This window comes from Neolamprologus brichardi, chromosome 3 (assembly GCF_056152115.1).
Source record: "Neolamprologus brichardi isolate AB-2024 chromosome 3, ASM5615211v1, whole genome shotgun sequence".
NCBI classification, from domain to species: Eukaryota; Metazoa; Chordata; class Actinopteri; order Cichliformes; family Cichlidae; genus Neolamprologus; species Neolamprologus brichardi.
In genome coordinates, this window is record NC_142106.1 from 56,459,961 (window position 1) to 56,480,478 (window position 20,518).

Consider the following 20,518-nt stretch of genomic DNA (forward strand, 5'->3'; position numbering starts at 1 on the left):
GGAAGTAAAAATTAAAAACTGAGTACACAAGACATGAGACGTTAAAAAAAGAGGAAATGATACACAGAGACATACGCAGACATGTAGAAAACAGAAAGCGACATATAAGTGAATGAGAAACATGACAGGTGGAGAAATCAGACAATGACAGACAAACAGAGAGACAAGACAGACAAAGGGACATAACTGAACTACAGAAAGAGATCGCAAAAGCAGATATTTAGTGTTATAAAACCAAGAAGACAAACTACAATATGAAAACAGGGTACATGGGATATAGTAAATCCTAAAGCAAACTATTAACCATCCTTATATACAAAGAGCCAAACTAAAACACAAAAGACTCTCAAAAACAAAAAGGCATCACAAAACCCTGGGAAAAAAAACAGCGATCCTCAATCCATCCATTCGCTTATCCTCTTCAGGGTCGCGGGGGGCGATGGAGCCTATCCCAGCTGTCATAGGGCGAGAGGCGGGGTACACCCTGGACAGGTCGCCAATGTGTCGCAGGGCCAACACACAGGGACAGACAGCCATTCACACTCACATTCACACCTAGTGACAATTTGGATTATCCAATTAACCTATCCCCACACGCTGCATGTCTTTGGACGGTGGGAGGAAGCCGGAGTACCCGGAGGGAACAGCGATCCTAACAAATAATATTGCAGTGGTTGGAGATGAAACTTTGCTGACATGTAGTAAATGGACTGATTCTTATATAATGCTTTTCTACTCTCATGGAGTTCTCAAAGTGCTCTATACAACAGGCCTCATTCACACAAGCACTTCTAAACACAAGTGCAAACTAATCTTCAGAGGGCAGCTTGGGGTTAGTATCATGTCCAAGGATATTTGGCATGCAGGCTGGGGAAGCCAAGGATTGAACCACCAACCTTCCAAACAGTGGCTGATCTGCTGTACCATGTGGTAGGACTCGACTTATGTGGTCAAAGAAGTGCAGGAGACTGATGCTGTCCAGTGTAGCAAGTGATTTATTCGCCATTTTGTGACCCAAACAATATTTACAAAGAAACAAATAAGAAACTCAACTCTATAATTAACTCAATTCAAATAAACATAACTGAACTTAAATCAACGGAAATTAAGGTCAAACTGCACACAGCTACACTGACCCAAACCTTTCCTGAAACATCTGAGTTCTTCTGCTTAAATAGTCCACTCAAACAATTTCTCCTCTGGACTACTCCATTCAGTAGGTAGATACGATGAACATGATTATATTCAGACCTCCACTACTCCTCTTTACTGGCAACATGAACTCTGGTGTAATCAATACGTATTATAACAATAAATCTACTTCTTCATAAACCCTCTAAAATCAACTTTATTAAATTATAAGAGTTCTTCCCCTTCTGCACTTGGTCTCTTCCTGTGACCTCAGATGAACCCAGAAGCTATAAAGCAGGAAGTAAAACTACATTTCCTCCTTTTGCTTCTGGAAGACAGGTAGGTAAGGTAAGTTCTAAACAATACAAATTAACAGTTGAAATAAATAACATGTTAACTTAACAAACTTGTAGGGATTGATTTAAACCAAGATGTTATATTATATAATCTGTAAAAGTGCAAAACATAAACAAACCCGGGATAGTAGATGTTTGCCTATTGCAGATTACATGTGAAATATGGTTAAATCAAAACAAGAATGTTAACTAAGAATATGGACAAATGGTCTTCTCACCCACTTTGTCACATACCACCTGAGCCACAGCCACCCACCCATTACAAGTGGGTGAGACTGGTTCTGATATGGTGCTTTTCTACTCTGAGCATTCAAAGTGCTTTATACAAATGACTCATTCCAGGACTTTTCCTGTACTGAAGAGTTTTCTATCTTGGGGTTAGTATCTCGTATCAAACAGCAAACCTTCCAGTTAGTTCGTGACCTGCTCTAACTCCTGAACTACAGACAGAAGAGGAGTTTGTTAAGAATTTTATGACAACTGTCTTTTTTTTCTATTGTTTATTGAATTAATCTTTTGAAATTTGAGTAGAACGTTCCTTTTATTTCTCTGAAACGTTGCAGCTTTTGGTGATTAAACTGCAAATATATAGAGAAGGTAACCCAGAGGAAGAATGCACAGAGACTTTTAGGTCAGCTATCAAGAATCATTTTTATGCATTTTGATGCAATGTTATGATATTTGATGTTGAAATTGATTAGAAATGACGAATTTCATTTCTACAGAATTATGCAGTGTGGGTGTCCAAGAAAATGAATTCAGAATTTCATGTCAACTATCATAAATGATTTAATACAGAACCTTCATACACCTACCTGAAACCATTTAAATGACATTATTGAGTTCCTTCGAGGTTTCTCCGTTTGAACAGAGTTGTTCTTTAATTTCTCGTGTCTCAAGCAGCAGTTTGAGGTGAAACTATGGATGCATGAAAGAGCAGCTGAACCAAATGACAACTGAATTTCAACTATAAAAGATGATTTTCAGAAATATTTGAATAGATTTGAATGAATCATGAATGAAGAAGCATTACCAGAAAAATTAAGAAGAAAAGACAACTTGAGTGAAAAACAAATGACACTGGGGCTTTATTTCTGTTAACTTCCTGAAAATCGTGTGTTGCTATGTGTGTGATCAGCAAAAAGGGATAAGAAGCAGCACTACCGTAAAACTTAGTGTTGAAGCGCAAGCTTGGCAGATAACGGGTGGCAGGCGTGGCTCACACTTGAAACTCTGAGCTCCGGGTCTTTATAATCACTCTGTGGAGCTCACAGTGACTGCAGGGACGGCAGAGCAGACTTTGTGAATTATTTTTTATCATAGATGTAATATAAATTTAACACAGCCCTCTGAGGAAAAGGATCGTGCTACAAACGTTTGTGTCTCTTCCAACAGAAAGCAGAGGAATGGAGTTACTCAGAGACTGACTGGATTAAACACACCAAAGGTTCATATTCCAGTTGGACCGTATCTCTTACCAAGGTCTGCACCACGTATCAGGATTTGATCTTATTCAGGTAATATCAGGGTTCTTATAGGGGTTTGTTCACAAGAGTAACTTATGCAGCCATTTTTCAGTCTCACTGACCAAACTTTTTACAACATGCCGCATTTTTAATAGTAAACTTCTGTTCAGTGCTTTTCCTGTCACACACTCATACATGTGTTTTGTCTGCAGCAGCTGTGTTGTTGTTGTTTGCTTGTATTATCTGTTTAATCTCTTCAACATGGTTTTAGCTTTCTTTGTAAAGTCAGCAGCTCTGTCACTTTTCTCTGACTCCTCTTCTGCTCGACACTCAGCTGACGCTCAGTTTCATTTCCACATTCATGAAGTTGTTGTCAAAGCGAATCATAGGCTCCATGATTGGTCAGCAGACTTTGTCCAGGCAGACAGGTTGAAGAAGAAGAACAACAGATTTATGTTTGATTACGCCCGTTTTCAATTCAGTTCCACTCATTCCTGGCCCCAGGAGGTTGATGGGGGTGGAAGATGGGGGGCAATGGGTTGTAAGTACAATGTAGATGAGTGGAGGCTTAATGTACTTAAACTTCCAGACACAGTGAATCAGTGTGTGTCAGTGAATGCATCATGTGTGCTTCATGGCTCCATCTAGTGGACAAATAGTAGAAGTAGAGCAGCTGATGGCAGCTTCCTCTGCCTCACACTGCTGTCTGACTGCATTCAGCTGATATTTGGACAGCACACATGGTGGAAAGGAGGATTTCAGTTGATGTGCACATGAATGATTTGTGTTTCCTCTGCAGGTGAAGGTAGAAAGTGTGTGTGAGCTGATGTGAATTGAGCAGCATGGATCAGTGTGAGGACAGAGAGGAGGGAGTCCCTCCCTCTAAAAGCACTCTGTGTGGGGAACATGAGAGCCAGACCAAAGCTCAGAGGTGAGATGACCATCTCTAACTGTCCATGACTCTTCTCCATGTCACAGCTCAGCACTCACATCACTGCTCCATCATTATTCACACTCATACCTCTGTTTTTATTTTATTGTAAACTTTAACAAAAGACTGTTATGTGACAAAGAGTAAGTACATTATTTTTATGAGATTGTTCATCATGTCTTTCATTTAATATTTCCAGTTTTTCCTTCCTATCTCATGAAGCTGTTACATTTATTGTTTTTCTTTTAGGATCAATAAGAGGCCAGAATCTCCTGGACCTGAACCCAGCTGTGTTTCCTTAAAGAGCAACATGTCGAAGGATATTGTTGTAAACTTTAAAGGATGTTCTTCTGCTGCTGAGAGGTAATGTGTGTCTAGATGTTGTTGCTGACTCTGTATTTTTGAATAAATCCTCATGTTTAATATCAGCTCAGCTCTTTTTCACACACATTTCTATGTTGGTATGTGAAGCAGTGTGTGTTGGAGTGTTTCCACAAACACAGCAGTCAGAGTGGAAAGAGTGGATGTTGTAGGAGGTGTTTGTGTAGTGAAGAGGCTGAGTGTCTGTAGGACTCCAGCTGCTCCAGCAGGTGTCTCCTTTGTGCTTTGCTTCAAACACAGTGTAGGGAGGAGCTTCCACTCAGGTGTTTCAGGTGTTGCTGGATGGAGGAGGACAAATAGTTTTTCCCTTCAGTGACACTTCAGCAGCTCAATGTTCTGGGGAGATGTTTGTCTTCATGAAGGTTTATGGATTATTGTTCTTACTTTGGTTAAACTGAACAATACATTTTCCATCTAACATTTAAAGTAAATTTCCAGGTGGAAAAAAAAGATCTGCAGCTGCAGCCTCTGTGATGTTTCACAGTCTGAAAGTAACAAATTCAACCAGAGTTCAAACAAAGGCTTAATATACGTGTGTATTTGATATAATGCCAACAAGTACAAATAGGTGTTCTTACAGGTCTTAATCGTAGAGGTCTGATAAGTCTGGTGACTTTCACAGTCAGCAATTTTGCTGCCTTTTATTTTATATTGGCCTTTTTAAAGCCCTTCAAATGCTCCCACATTCATACAGAGCTTTTAACACCAAACTCCTTTACAGTCCTTCTCCTCTCACACACGATCACACGACTGATTTGTCTGCAGCAGCTGTGTTACTGCTAGTATTTTATTATGTGTGTAATCTCCTCATATTGTTCCTATGGTTTAGTTTGACTTCCTTCTGCAAACTCAGCTGCTTTGTTGCTGATACACGTCTCCATGAATATGATTGATCAGATGCTGCCAACACCATGTGTTTCATGTGAACGCTCAGCTGAAACCCTGGGTTGACTTATCGAGTTAATAACAAGCTTCACGTGACTGTGAATGCTAAAGTGAATCCAGATAAAGGAAAGAGACCCTGCTAATGTTGGACTCACTTCTTAGTGTAGATCCCAGGAGGAAGTTCAACATAGCCAGCCATTCTTTGTGCTAGCTCGACCAAACCTGAGACCACAGTGCAGGATAATGATTATCATCTGTCTCTGTCAAGGACATTTAAAATCCACAAATAACAAAAATAATTATATTTGATCAGTAAAAATATGTTTTCACTTAAAAAAGCATGAGCACACTGGTGGATTACAGAAACATGAAAACTCGTTAACAGTAAAGTTAATTTAGGCGTAAACAAAGAGGCAAACATACTTAAGTAGAAGGACTGATGTTTGTGTTAAAATACCCTCTTAAAGCTGAAATACTGATTCAACTTCTTTACTCAAGTAAAGGTAAAAGAGTACAGGCTCTGAAATGTACTCACAGTATTAAAGTAAAAACTTCATCTTTGAAGGAAATTTCTGCCAGTTTTTGTGCAAAGTTACCTGAATTTCTACCTCCAACATTAATATGAGAAAATTATCTGAACTTTTATTCTAATGAATTTAATCAGCTTGAACATTTTGTAGCACAAAAGTAGAAAAACCCCAAAGGGAATAAAAATAGCTCCATTTGCTGTTGCCTGCATTGTAGATGGACGGCTTTGCCTCAACACCTAAACAGGAAAATGAGTTTAGTCAAGTATTAAAGTGGGATTGAAGAGGTCAGGAAACCAGAGATCAGGTGTTGTGGTGCAGCATGGTCACAAGAAACATTTAGAAATGGGTCAAAATATTTTCTCTTCTAGATTTTTTGCACACAGTCTGATGTGCTGCTGCTCTGAGGTTTACTGCTCTCTGTGTACTTAGAAAACTGAGGTACAAGTAGATTTGACACAAGTTATAATGGCTGATTTCCATATAACGGTGGAATACAGGGACTTAATCGTTAAGTAAGAAGAAAGTTTGAAGCCTAACAATAATAACAATCAACACAAAACTACTGAGTCCACAGACTCGGGACATACATCGGCTCAAACTGTGGTCATAAATATTTTGTACTTGTAAATCAGACTGTGTAGTTGTGAACTGAGTTTTGTAACATTGTAAAACAAAATATCTGAAAAGTTTGTTTTTGTGTTCATTGATTTGTGTGTGTAAAAATGTAATAAATGTAAGAAACATTAGAACTACTTTTGCTGACACAAAGTTTGGCGAGCACTGCAAGTTGTCACTTTAAACCAGTCACTGATATAAAGAGAGCACCTTGTTCCAGGGCATCTGAGCATGGAGGGAAAGCTTTATGCAGGAGATGGTAAGAGCTGTTGGGACTAAAGAAACTGAGCAGGAAACTACAGACATCTGGAAACTGAGTTGTTAATTCTCAGTGGGATCACCAGGACTAACAAAGCTTCACCATGACAGTCATCTGATTGACTGAACCCATCCAAACATCACTTCATGGACCTTTAGCTTGTGTCTGTGTGTGGACAGACATAACATGAGCTAATTATACATTACTCCTCCACAGAGTGGACCAGGAGAGAGCAGAGGTTTCCACTGGTCAGTCTGCACAGCAACATCAAACACACCTGGACTCTGTGGTTACGGTTTGTAGTACTACGTTTACATTTGTTCTTTTCAGTCACCTCTATGCTGCACTTTGTGGACCAGATGATTGTCAGTGTGTCCAACATAAATCACAGTTTGGGCTCCATGATTTCAGTCAGATTGGGGTGACTGTAGCTCAGGAGGTGAGCAGGTCAGCTACTAGTCAGAAGGTTTGTGAATCAAACCCTGGCTGGCAAATGTACTGGGTAACGTACTAAACCCAAGCTGCCCTCTGATGCATCCATCAGAGTGTGAAAGAAAGTATTTAAACATAGAACAATGTGCTTGGTTGAATGAGGCATGTTGTATAAAATGCTTTGTTTTCACAGAGTATCAAAGAGAGCTATATAAGAACCAGTCCATTTACCACTGGGTAATTCATGTAGTCTTCTTTTCCAGCTGCTGGAGGAAAACATCACCATGTTTGTGAAGAACGAGCTGAAGAAGTTCCAGAAGGTTCTGAGTCCAGATCACCCAGAAACTTTAAAGAGCCAGATGGAGGATGAGGAGATGTTTGAAGGTGAGGAGGAAGATGAAAGAAAGAGCTGCAGAGAAGCATTTCTGAAGATCACACTCCACTTCTTGAGGAGACTTAAGCAGCATGAGATGGCTGACCATCTGCAGAGCAGTAAGAGAATTTCTCTAAAGACTGAATATTGATCTTTCCTAATAGCTCAAGAAATGGACCAATAGACATTCATCCTTTCAGGGTACTGAAAGGCTATGATATTTATTGTGTAATATTTTTTCTGAATTTCTTACCTTCAGAAATATTTGCTTCACTCCGTAAACGTGAACTTAAAGCCCAACTGAAGAAGAAGTTCCAGTGTGTGTTTGAGGGGATCGCTAAAGCAGGAAACCCAACCCTTCTGAATAAGATCTACACAGAGCTCTACATCACAGAGGGAGGGACTGCAGAGGTCAATAATGAACATGAGGTCAGACAGATTGAAACAGCATCCAGGAAACCAGACAGACCAGAAACAACAATCAGACAAGAAGACATCTTTAAAGCCTCACCTGGAAGAGATGAACCAATCAGAACAGTGCTGACAAAGGGAGTGGCTGGCATTGGGAAAACAGTCTTAACACAGAAATACAGCCTGGACCTGGCTGAAGACAAAGCCAACCAGGACATCCAGTTCATATTTCCATTCACTTTCAGAGAGCTGAATGTGCTGAAAGAGGAAAAGTTCAGCTTGGTGGAACTTGTTCATCACTTCTTTACTGAAACCAAAGAAGCAGGAATCTGCAGCTTTGAATACTTCCAGGTTGTGTTCATCTTTGATGGTCTGGATGAGTGTCGACTTAATTTGGACTTCAAAAAAACTAAAATCCTGACTGAAACAAGAAAGTCCACCTCATTGGATGAGCTGCTGACAAACCTCATCAGAGGGAACCTGCTTCCTTCTGCTCGCCTTTGGATAACAACACGACCTGCAGCAGCCAATCAGATCCCTCCTAAGTGTGTCGACATGGTGACAGAGGTCAGAGGGTTCACTGACCCACAGAAGGAGGAGTACTTCAGGAAGAGATTCAGAGATAAGAAGCAGGCCAGCAGGATCATCTCCCACATCAAGACATCACGAAGCCTCCACATCATGTGCCACATCCCAGTCTTCTGCTGGATCACTGCTACAGTTCTGGAGCGTGTCCTGAAAACCAGAGAGGGAGGACAGCTGCCCAAGACCCTGACTGAGATGTACATCCACTTCCTGGTGGTTCAGGCCAAAGTCAAGAGGATCAAATATGATGGACGAGCTGAGACAGATCCACACTGGAGTCCAGAGAGCAGGAAGATGATTAAGTCACTGGGAAAACTGGCTTTTGATCAGCTGCAGAAAGGAAACCTGATCTTCTATAAATCAGACCTGACAGAGTGTGGCATCAATATCAGAGCAGCCTCAGTGTACTCAGGAGTGTTTACGCAGATCTTTAAAGAGGAGAGAGGACTGTACCAGGACAAGGTGTTCTGCTTCGTCCATTTGAGTGTTCAGGAGTTTCTGGCTGCTCTTCATGTCCACCTGACCTTCATCAACTCTGGACTCAATCTGCTGGAAGAACAACAAACAAGCTCTCAGACAGAGAAATATTTTTATCAGAGTGCTGTGGACAAGGCCTTACAGAGCCCCAGTGGACACCTGGACTTGTTCCTTCGTTTTCTCTTGGGTCTGAAGACTAATCAAACTCGTTTGCAAGGCCTGATGACACAGACAGGAAGTAGCTCACAGACCAATCAAGAAGCAGTTCAGTACATCAAGGAGAAGCTCAATGAGAATCTGTCTGCAGAGAAAAGCATCAATCTGTTTCACTGTCTGAATGAACTGAATGATCGTTCTCTAGTGGAGAAGATCCAACAGTCCCTGAGTTTAGGAAGTCTCTCCACAGATAAACTGTCTCCTGCTCAGTGGTCAGCTCTGGTCTTCATCTTACTGTCATCAGAAAAAGATCTGGATGTGTTTGACCTGAAGACATACTCTGCTTCAGAGGAGGCTCTTCTGAGGCTGCTGCCAGTGGTCAAAGCCTGTAAAAAAGCTCTGTAAGTCATAAAGTTTCTATTATTTAATTTATTGTAACTTTATTTATGATGATTTATATCTTTTTTTAGTCTGAATAGCTGTAACCTGTCAAAGAGAGCATGTGAAGCTCTGTCCTCCTCCCTTCAACTAGAAGACTGTGAGCTCAGAGCTCTAGATCTGAGTAACAACAACCTCCAGGACTCAGGTTTGACAAGACTGTTTTCTGGACTGAAGACTGGAAACTGGAAACTGGAAACACTCAGATCAGATATTGTTGTTTGTGATTTGACTTTAAATTTGCAACTTAAACACTACATTTATTTTTATACTGACATATCCTTACTTTGAAATCTCTTTCAAAGGTTTTTCTTCTAAAACCATTTAAAACCAGATTTTTAGTCAGTGTAACTACTGTGAATCAGTGAGATTTAACTATCAGCTGCTAACAGTCTACACTTGCTTGTGCAAGAAGTTGAGAAAGTGTCAGAAATGAACAGATAAATAACTACAGGGCAGGATAGATAAACTTGTTGCAGTTTATCTATCCTGCCCTGTCACATGCCATGCCATGCCACAGGTAGTTATTTTACTGTGGGGTTTGATAAAGATCTGGTCAAGTTATTCACTTCTCAAAAGGAGGAACTACAGGGAAAAAACTACCAAGAAAAATTAGTTGTGATTGGTTGGTAGATCTGTCATGGAAACACACTGCCATCAACGTCTGTTTTGTTTTTGTCAAAATCACTGTAATATAATCACTGTACCTTTATATACATGTGACTTATATTAATGCTGCTGCCCTCTTGTGGCTAAAGTGTAATTATGTTATTGTTATTAGGGAAAACATTTGAGAGTAACATGCCAAATGAGTCAGCACTTTGGCTTTAGCTTAAGAACTCCTCATTTTTATGTAATCAGTTATAGTTGCATGTATTCATTATCATAATTTAACCTTTAATATTGATGTCTTAAATTGATTTTGAGTAAACTAGCAATAATTTTATGGTTGTATTAAATAAATACATCACTAATGAATTAATTATTTCAGTAATTAATTTAAAAATGTACATAATCAATTAAAAATATATATTGATAATGAATTATTCATTTATTTCATTTAAAATGTTTCATTATTTATTTATGTACAATTCTAATTAGTTAATTACATATTTAATCAATTATTGGTTTGTTTTCTATTTTAATTATTTTACTGACACATTTAATGAATTATTTAATGATGTATTTATTTAATTCACGTTGCTACTCCTGGCCCTGCATCGCTGTTCATAAATACATTTTATTTGTCAGCTTCATCCATCAAAGTCAGGGGGCGGGGTTAATGCTGATCAAGTCAAAACCATTGCTTTGGTCTGGTGGGCGTTCTTTTTTTTTTAATGTTTATTTATAAGATTTTAAGTTCGAAGTTACATAAAATCACACCAGACAAAGGACATAAGATACAAAAACAATAACATTCAAGCGCAGGAAAAAAACAAAAACAAAAACAAAAAAACCCAAACAGGAAAGAAAAGAAAAAATACACCGGTTAGCCAGTACAAATCAAAAGATCAAAAGAAACACCAGTGTCCAAAGAAGATGATCTTCTGTGTGAGGTTAGACAACAACAGAGAGTTCACCAGATATGGGGGACAAGTCCAGGAAGGAATCAGGGTCCGGCAGAAGTGCAGTTTCACACAAACACAAAGTGCAGTCAAACGGGTTAAAGTTTATGTTGAATCCCTGTTAATATGATTGAGAAAAGGGCCCCAGATTTCGACAAACTTAAAATGAGTGTCAGCCAGATGATAATGAACCTTTTCAATATACAAACATGCAATCATCTCACGTAGCCAAACCCTAAACAATGGAGGAGATGGTGATTTCCAGGCTCTAAGAATAAGTCTTTTGGCTACAATCATGCCAAACATTAAGGCTTTCTGAAGAGGACGTCTGAGTGCCAATGAGGTTAGGGAGTGGTGGGCGTTCTTTTAGTGGGCTTTTCTCAAAACTATGTAGGCCTACGCACCAGGGTTTGGACATGTGTGGACCCAAACTATACTTAAACTTTACCCATTTTTGTGTGTCACCAAATACACTTTAATATTTTCTAGCCAAGCATGTAGTAGCATAATCTTTAAATATCTGCTCATTTTGTCAAAATGAACCTAATCATCTCAGATGATTTCAGTGATGTCTGCCAGCTCACCTTGCAAGTGATCGAGCTTGTATACCGCTGACAATGTGGCACACAACTCGCATTACCCCCTGCTGACTATCACCTCCCGAGTTATTTATTTATGTTAGTTTCAACTGTTCCTGCAAAAAGTAAGCACGTGTCACTGATAAAAGGTCCAATAGAAGCAAAGTCTAAAATGTGAAAACAAACATGAGGGACAAACAGGAGCCTTTTTCAAGGCACAGGTTCAACAAACTGAGTCTAGCCATAAACTAGAGTTGGCAGCTGTGAGTTTTCGGTTCATGAAGGTCTGACCTGAGTTACTTTGAGTTAAGACTATGCTTCTGAAACAAGCATTAAATTATTAAAACTAACATTAAAAAGATGTTTAAGGAGGAAAGAGAGCATTTTCACCACAGCATGTTCATGCTGTTATTAGATAGTGAAGACTGCTGTTCAGCCTGCTCCAGAAATTATTAAACTCCCTTAAAAAAAAATATTATTAAACTGTATTCTAAAATAAAGTCTGATTAAGATCTGATCTTTGTTGGGGGGTTTTCAATAAGCAGTGTTACCTGTGTATATGCATGTTTTAATAAAAGAGATAATGTTGCTGTTTCAGTTAACTGTACAAGGCTTGTTAGACATAATGTCTTCTAATGTCCACAAGTCTGTATGATGTGTTTCATAGTTTCTAACAAGCCTTTTAAACTTAAGTTACTGCATTGCTGAAACACCAACATCTGCTTATTGAACAAAGAAACAACAACAACAACCAAAGACCACACATCTGATTTTATTTATTTTTGATTTTATTTTAATAGACTTCCAAAAGTTATACCATATATCAGATTTCCAGTCATTAGAGCAGATAAGTGGCAGAACTATATTACTGAGGTACATGTTTACTTATTTAATTGATGTCTGTCAATAAATCTATTTAATTTAAATGCAAATAGCCCAAATCTGTATTAAAGCAACAGGTTCACTTATAAAGTATTCTGTAGTTATCTTAGTGTCCATCGCCCTTTCTTTTGAATCCCCTTTTTAAACCAGATCGGTCACTTTGAGGGTAAGCACAAGCTCCAGCAGCTGTGCGCTGACGAAACTATCTTAACAAACTTAACAAACTTAAAATCGTGTAATTTTCTCAAAGATCGACAGTGCGCCTGATAATCCAGTGAGCCTTATGGTCCGAAAACTATGGTACATTTGCAAATTATGTGCACAGTATTGGAACTAAATAATTTTATATTGACAAACAGCGGCCCACATTAAACTGTGTCTCATTATTCATGTTACCGAAACACAGAGGTACGAGACCAGGCAGAAGACTTTCTGATTATTTGTTTTTAGTTAAAATAATTCCATTGTTGTCTAGTGATGGTGTGGTAAAGCTCTGTGAATGTGTCCAATTTTTCCGTCTTTGTTGCTTTACCCAAAGACAGATCACACAAGGCCTCGTTTAACTGCTTATTATGAAGAACTGACATCTGCTGGTCATTTAATGTTCAGCAGCACTGCTGTGAGAATACCTGTAGGATACATACCAGTGGATATGTAAGCACATGCACAGCTGCAGGGCTAGAAGGGCCCAAATGAATTAAATAAATAGATTCTTAAATAATTAATTAAATGTGTCATTAAGTGATTAATTAAATATATTTAAAAATCAATACATTTGTAATTAATTTATTGGAAATTACTTGGCATTAAATCAGTGATGTATATATTTAATTTATTAAGTATTTTGAACTTAATTCGTAAATGACATTTAATTAATTATTTAATGATGACTAATTGATTGATTATTGATGATTAATTAACCCTCCACATGATTTAACCTCTATAGAGATGATATTTTATCTAGATCATGTATTTTTTAAAGGTTCAGACCAGTAAGTTTAACATTATTATTTTTCTCTTTATTGTCTCTTCAGATTGAGTGTCTGTAATCTCTCAGAGGGAAGCTGTGAAACTCTGTCTTCACTACTCAGCTCCCAGCCCTCCAGTTTGAGACAGCTTGACCTGAGTAACAATGACCTGAAGGACTCTGGAGTGAAAGTTTTGTCTTCTGGACTGAAAAGTCCATATTGTGAACTGGAAACACTCAGGTCAGCGTTCTCAAAATGTTCAGTAGATGAGGTTTAGAGGTTTACATGTCTTTTTTAAATTCATTTTTGGCTGTAATTTCCTGTTTGCATTTAGCTATTTTTCTCTTCTCTGAGAGTATTTGTCATGTCTGCAGGCTGTCAGGCTGCCTGATCACAGAGGAAGGTTGCAAGTCTCTGGTCTCAGCTTTTAGCTCCAGTTCTTCCCATCTGAAAGAGTTGGACCTGAGTTACAATAACCCAGGAGAGGCTGCAGTGAAGATGCTTGAGCAGCTACGACTGGACACTCTGAGGTATGTAGATGGCCGTTACAGCCACAAACAGTGTCTGATAGATGAGGAAACTGGCTCTGTCTGATTACTTAATGCTGGAAACCAGTGTTATTTGAACAATCACACATTTCTGGTCTAACATAAACAGTAGATGTCTGTATGTGGTCTAAAAGAACAAAATCTCTGTCAGCAACAACGGTGCAGCCTGTTCAAACTGATCTCTGGAAAGGAACTGACATTTTCACTCTCTTTATTTATTTTAAGTTTTCTCTGTGTGCAGAGACCATGTCCAGGAAATGTTTAGCCTGGCCCAGCATAAACTAGAATTAGGGGGAAGTTGTTTCCCCAGCTTAGAAAAACATATTAGTAAAAGTAAATGGATTACTAGGTCACTCAACTTAACTAACCACCTACTAAAATGGGCTATTTTGCACTGCTAGTTTGCTGCTTCTGAGCGTTTACTACTGAAACTTGTTTGTGCTAAAATATCAAATTGATCTTCTGGACTTTGTGATAATAGTTAGTAGAAAACAACAGAAAAATAGAATGCAGTCAAAGTGAATTAACTTTGGTCGATCAACCTTGAAATTCAAAGTCAAATTATAATATAATGAGTGCTGTCAACATTAACGCGTTATGCTGCATTAACGCTTCAACCCCGTGTAACCCCTCATCGGGCTGATCTGCGTTAACTTGTTAATGAGGATTTGCCGCGTTAACGCCGTAATTACGGGTTAATGTTGACAGCACTAAATATAATATAAATCAGTCATTCATTGCTAACAGAAAGAAAAGATTAAGAAACAAAGGGATGGAGCTGGTGGAGGAAACCAGGTCACTGGTTGGGTGTTAGGCCCAGACCAGTGGGTGTTTTTGACTGTAAAGCCAATCTAGCAAGGACAACCACTGGTCCTGTTACCCTGCAGCCTGCACTGCAGGATATGTGCTGTGCCACTGAGACCACGTCCACACTAGCCCAGATGGATTTGAAAACTGTGTTTTCGTCTGAAAATGCTCCGCGTCCACACTATTGTTTTCAGTCGTTTTCACAAGGTTGTGTGTCCACATTGAAACGGCTGAAAAACACTTATGTTGCAGTCCTGCTCATGCATGAAACGCAAGAAGATCCGGCCTGCCTCATTTCTGTCTGACGTCTATTCACTTTCCGGCTTGTTGAAACGTCGCAGCAAAATGAGGAAAAGCACAGAGTTTTTAAATGGACTAACAATGAGGTGGAGTTGTTGCTGCGAGTAACACAAAAGTACAAAGTTGCAAAAGCGAGTGAGAGTTACAGAATTTAAAGAAAAGTTATCTGGAGCATGTACAGACTGATATTAACCTTTAATAGGGCTGTCAAAAATGAGAGCAAACAAAACAACTGTTGTATAACGCCCTCCGCTATCTTTGTTTAATTGGTCACATGACTGCATCACATGACTAAAAAGGTGTCATCATTTTCAAGTCTGCGTTTTTGCTGTCCACACTGCGAAGGGTTAAGCACCGTTTTCAAATGTATGCATTTTCGAGAGCGTGTTCAAAACACAGCGTTTTCCTTGAGTGAAAACGCCTCCCTGGGAAAGTCTATGCCAGGGTTCTGGAGAGGAGAGTCCGACCGTTAGTCGAAGCTTGGTTACAGGAGGAACAATGCGGTTTTCATCCTGGTCTTGGAACACTGGACCAGCTCTTTATCCTCTCATGGATACTCGAGGGCGCATGGGAGTTTGCCCAACCAGTCTACATGTGTTTTATGGACTTGGAGAAAGCATTCGACTGTGTCCCTTGGGGAGTCCTGTGAGGGGTGCTCCGGGAGTATGGGGTGACTGGCCCATTGCTATGGGCCATTCAGTCCTTATACGACCGTTGCAAGAGCTTGGTCCGCATAGCCGGCAATAAGTCGGACTCGTTCCAGGTGGGTGATGGATCCGCCAGGGCTGCCCTTTGTCACCGATTATGTTTATCATTTTTATGGACAGAATTTCTAGGCGTAGCCAAGTGGTTTCACTTAGGTCAGGGGTCGGCTCCGGAGCCGCATGCAGCTCTTTAGTCCTTATAGTGCGGCTCCGGGAAAATAAATTAGAAGTATTCAGCTGAAGTGTATTTTATTTATGTTAGTTCTTCTTTAACTTGTAGTTCTAAATTGGAAGATTATTGTGATATTGAAGTATAAAAATAAAATTTTATTCTATTATTTCTTCATCGCTCAAAATATCCGTCACACTCGCGGAAGCCGGTGTACCCGCCAAAACACCGCGCATTTATCGAGACTTCCAACCCCAGGGAGGCCAGTTATAGATCTTCGGATCCACATTATGTCAGCAGCTGTTCTCCACCATGAACTATGTTAAAAACAAACACCGCTCGCGCCTCACAGATGACAGCTTACAGTCCTGCGTAAAGATGAGAGTGACTTCGTACCGCCTCGATTTGCAGACGCTGTGACCAGAAGTCCCATTGTAAACATATCACGGCAGACCCGACGATGTTTGCATGAACACGCTTTTCAGCATCTCTTTATTGACCACTTTTCACAAACGGTTGCTGTACACACAGCCGGCTGTAGCTTTGCAGCTCACAGCCCGACACACACCAACACAACAGCATAGAGAGCACAGACGTTAAGGCGTCGAGGTGTGATTGCAGGTAGCGCTCAGGTGCGTCCGCCTCCCCTGCAGCGCCGCTGCAGACCACGGCCCGCCACACACATTAACCAGGTAAAATACATATTTAGGCAGAATTGTGCAAATATCTATTTTTCATCTTTTAGCAGCATAGTGCTTTTTTTCAATTACTTTTTAAAAGTCAGGTCAAGGCTCCAAAAGCCCAAAGGCGATATAAGGGTGGCTGCTCACAACAGTTTTTGTTTGCTGGATCATTTTAGTTCAGCTGGGTGTCTTTCCTTTTGTTATATTTCTTTAAGAGTTCAAAATGTGTTACTTACATAAATAAAATGTAATTTTCTCTGTAGCACTTCATGGATTTAAGCAACACACCTTAGTTGTTCACACAAAGCATAAAGGTAAAACACAATATATGCAGTGTTATCTTCATTTTAGATGTCAAAAAGCATTTGCGGCTCCCAGTGTTTTCTTTTGCATGGAAACCGGGTCCAAATGGCTGCTGACCCCTGACTTAGGTGGTCTCAGGATCTCATCTCTGCTTTTTGTGGATGATGTGGTTCTGTTGGCTTCATCGGGTGAAGGCTTCCAGCTCGCCTTGGAACGATTCGCAGCCGAGTGTGAAGCGGTGGGAATGAGAATCAGCACCTCCAAATCTGAGGCCATGGTCCTCACCCGGAAAAGGGTGGAGTGCCCACCTCGGGTCAGGGTCGGCTTCCTGCCCCAACTGGAGGAGTTTAAGTATCTCGGGGTCTTGTTCATGAGCGATGGGAGAAGGGAGCAGGAGATCGACAGACGGATTGGTGCAGCGGCTGCAGCGATGAGGACGCTACACCGGTCCGTCATGGTGAAGAGAGAGCTGAGTGTAAAAGCGAAGCTCTCAATTTACCGGTCGATCTACGCCCCGACCCTCAGCTATGGCCACGAGCTGTGGGTAGTGACCGAAAGAACGAGATCGTGAATACAAGTGGTGGAAATGGGCTTCCTCTCAAAGGTGGCTGGCCTCTCCCTTAGAGATAGGGTGAGAAGTTTGGCCAGCATAGGTGGTTCGGGCATCTGACAAGGATGCCTCCTGGGCGCCTCCTGGGTGAGGTGTTCCAGGCATGTCCCACCGGGAGGAGGCCCCGGGGCAGACCCAGGACACGCTGGAGAGATTATATCTCTCGGCTGGCCTGGGAACGCCTTGGTGTTCCCCCGGATAAGCTGGAGTAGGTGGCTGGGGAGAGGGAGGTCTGGGCCTCTCTGCTTGGGCTGCTGCCCCCGCGACCCGGCCCCGGATAAGCGGAAGAAAATGGATGGATGGATGGAAAACACCGTCTCAGTGTGGACGGGAGGCCAAAACGGAGAGAAAACGAGGCGTTTTCAAACTAAAACGTGTTAGTGTGGACGTAGCCGGAGAGCTCCAGAAAGAGCCTTCATGGTGGCCCTGCAGCCAACCAGCACTTCAGTCAAATGCTGTCAAAAGTGGTCCCAGAGACACTGTTAGCTGTAACCATCAATGACCAAGAATTGTGTCATTTAATTCAGGGTTTCCCTGTTTTATTGTTTGATATCATTTCTGAATAAATAAATCAAGATGACGAGCCTTTAAATGCACTTATGTTAGTATAAATATACACAAATAAAAGATAATTTTCCTGTTAGGAGAATAAGAAATAAATATATTCATCACATGCATCAAATCACAACCTCCTCCTGCAAGAGTGCAGCATTGTGATTGGTTGATGCTGTTTCCATCATTTGTTTGTTTACCTTCAACAAATTTGCTCTACAGAGCATTTATTAATAAGAAGGATTATTAATAAACATCTTTCTCTCTGCTTTTGGTGGAGTGAAACAATAACTCCTATCTCCAGAGGTCCACAGGTCCACTGGCACCTGGTCCTAACTTCACCCATGTCTGCACCCTCAGACATCCCACTGTGGAGGCCTCCTCGCCTGGACCAGTGGCTGCCCTTGTGAGACAGACTTTATGGTCACAAACAGCCCTAATCTGAGAATGAAGGCTCCTTTACATAGAAAGCAGTATGTGGTGTGATGACCGCTGCATTAGCTCAAAATATGTGATGCACTGGCTGCTGCACTCTACCTGTACTGGATCAGTTTTTGTAGCCAGTCCCAGTCTTTACATTTAATATGCAGCCACTCCCTGACAGCATGAATGTCACAGTGTGTTGAACCTTGACTGTGGCACATGTCAATGCTCCCTGGACATCGTGCTTAATAAAGGAGATTAAATGTGATGTGATTATGAGTTTTGCTCTTTTGAAGTTGAAACATTTATGTGTCAAAATGTTGGACTGTTCCTTTATCAGTGTGTAACAGTGTGTGTGTGAGAGCCATGTAATGTCCATGTGTGCATGCTGACTGTGCTGCTCTGACCCCCCTCCTCCTTTCAGGGTGGAGCCTGCTGGAGTCCGATGGTTGAGACCAGGTCTGAGGAAGTGTAAGTGTGTTTTTAATGGGATTCAAGAAAACAAAGCAGCACACATTCAACCATCTTCATCATGTCAGGAGTCATCATCAAAGTGTCAATCAATGAACAGATGATGGATCAATAACTGCAGCTGGATTGTGTTTGTTCTCTCCATCAGATTCCTGTCAACTCACAATCGACACAAACACAGTGAACACAAACCTCCAACTGTCTGACAACAACAGGAAGGTGACACATGTGAAGGAGGTTCAGTCATATCCTGATCATCCAGACAGATTTGATGTTCGTCCTCAGCTGCTGTGTAGAGATGGTCTGACTGGTCGCTGTTACTGGGAGGTCGAGTGGACGAGCAGCGCTTTGATATCAGTGAGTTACAGAGGAATCAAAAGGAAAGGAAGGAGTGATGAGTGTGAGTTTGGTAGAAATGATCAGTCCTGGAGTCTTTTCTGCTCTGATGAATATTTCTCTGTGAGGCACAATAACAGAGAAACATGCATCTCCTCCTCCTCTGTCTCTAACAGAGCAGCAGTGTATGTGGACTGTCCTGCTGGCACTCTGTCCTTCTACAGAGTCTCCTCTGACTCTCTGATCCACCTCCACACCTTCAACACCACATTCACTGAACCTCTTTATCCTGGATTTGGGATCTGGGCTCCATCGTATGGTGTGATAATCAGTTTAATTGGGTCATTTGACTCATCCATCAGACTTTTCTGAATATTCCTTTCAAATGCAAATGGATGGATTCAAAATGAAACACTTTTCAGGTATAAAGGCAGTTTTGGGGTCAGTGACTCTGTGTAGTTAGTCTTACCTGTTAGAGAAACAGTTCAGTCTGTACATGTCTGTGTCTTTCACTCAGAAACACATGATGAGATTCATGGATTCAGTCAGTTGATGTTTTAAACTAAATGATTCACAAATTATTCTTCAACACAAGTTTGGTGAGCAGCAGGGCTCATCCTGGTTTTTGTGCATTATAATGATGAAATAACTTTGTCATGTCTGTGGTGGCCTTTGGAGAATTAAACCATCCTTTAGAAACTAGATATAAATGTCATATTTTCCAACATTGATATTTTTCTGTGTTTCAGACGACAATGAAAAGATAAAGAACAGTCTGTAAATCATAAGTTATCAATTCAAATGATTATTAAAGCCACAAGAGAAGCTTCCTGTTATTTGTACCACTCACCTGGTCATGTGATCCAGCTGTGCAGCCAATCATAACTGACTTCACTTTCTACTTTGATGTTTCCATGGTGAATGGACTGATTCTTGTTTAACACGTTCATACTCTGATGGATGCATCGGAGAGGGTTAGTGTCTTGCTCAAGGATACTTTGTGTGCCAGCTGGAGCAGTCAGGGATTGAACCACCAACCTTCTGATCATTAGATGCCTTGCTCTATCTCCTGAGCTACAGCCATCATCAAAGCTCTTTCTTAAATCCTCTCTGAGAGGAGCTCAAACACGAGGAAGAGACGAAAGTGAGTGAAGAGAGTGGACTCATTAGTAAAATGAAAAACAGCCAGCGTT

The 20,518-nt window shown here is 40.7% G+C and overlaps 1 protein-coding gene across 1 annotated transcript in view; it reads left to right on the forward strand.

The window, feature by feature from the left end:
• The window catches only part of LOC148105932 (NACHT, LRR and PYD domains-containing protein 3-like), a 129,045-nt gene extending 109,136 nt beyond the window's left edge, over positions 1 to 19,909 (forward strand). Inside the window, exons 11-16 of the mRNA XM_087838910.1 lie at positions 3,557 to 3,565; positions 13,558 to 13,659; positions 13,794 to 13,949; positions 18,943 to 18,989; positions 19,138 to 19,630; positions 19,692 to 19,909. Of these exons, the coding sequence (XP_087695036.1) occupies positions 3,557 to 3,565; positions 13,558 to 13,659; positions 13,794 to 13,949; positions 18,943 to 18,989; positions 19,138 to 19,630; positions 19,692 to 19,788 (904 nt within the window). The 3' untranslated portion in view covers positions 19,789 to 19,909. The remainder of the gene's footprint in view (positions 1 to 3,556; positions 3,566 to 13,557; positions 13,660 to 13,793; positions 13,950 to 18,942; positions 18,990 to 19,137; positions 19,631 to 19,691) is intronic.
• The last annotated feature ends 609 nt before the right edge of the window (positions 19,910 to 20,518 follow it).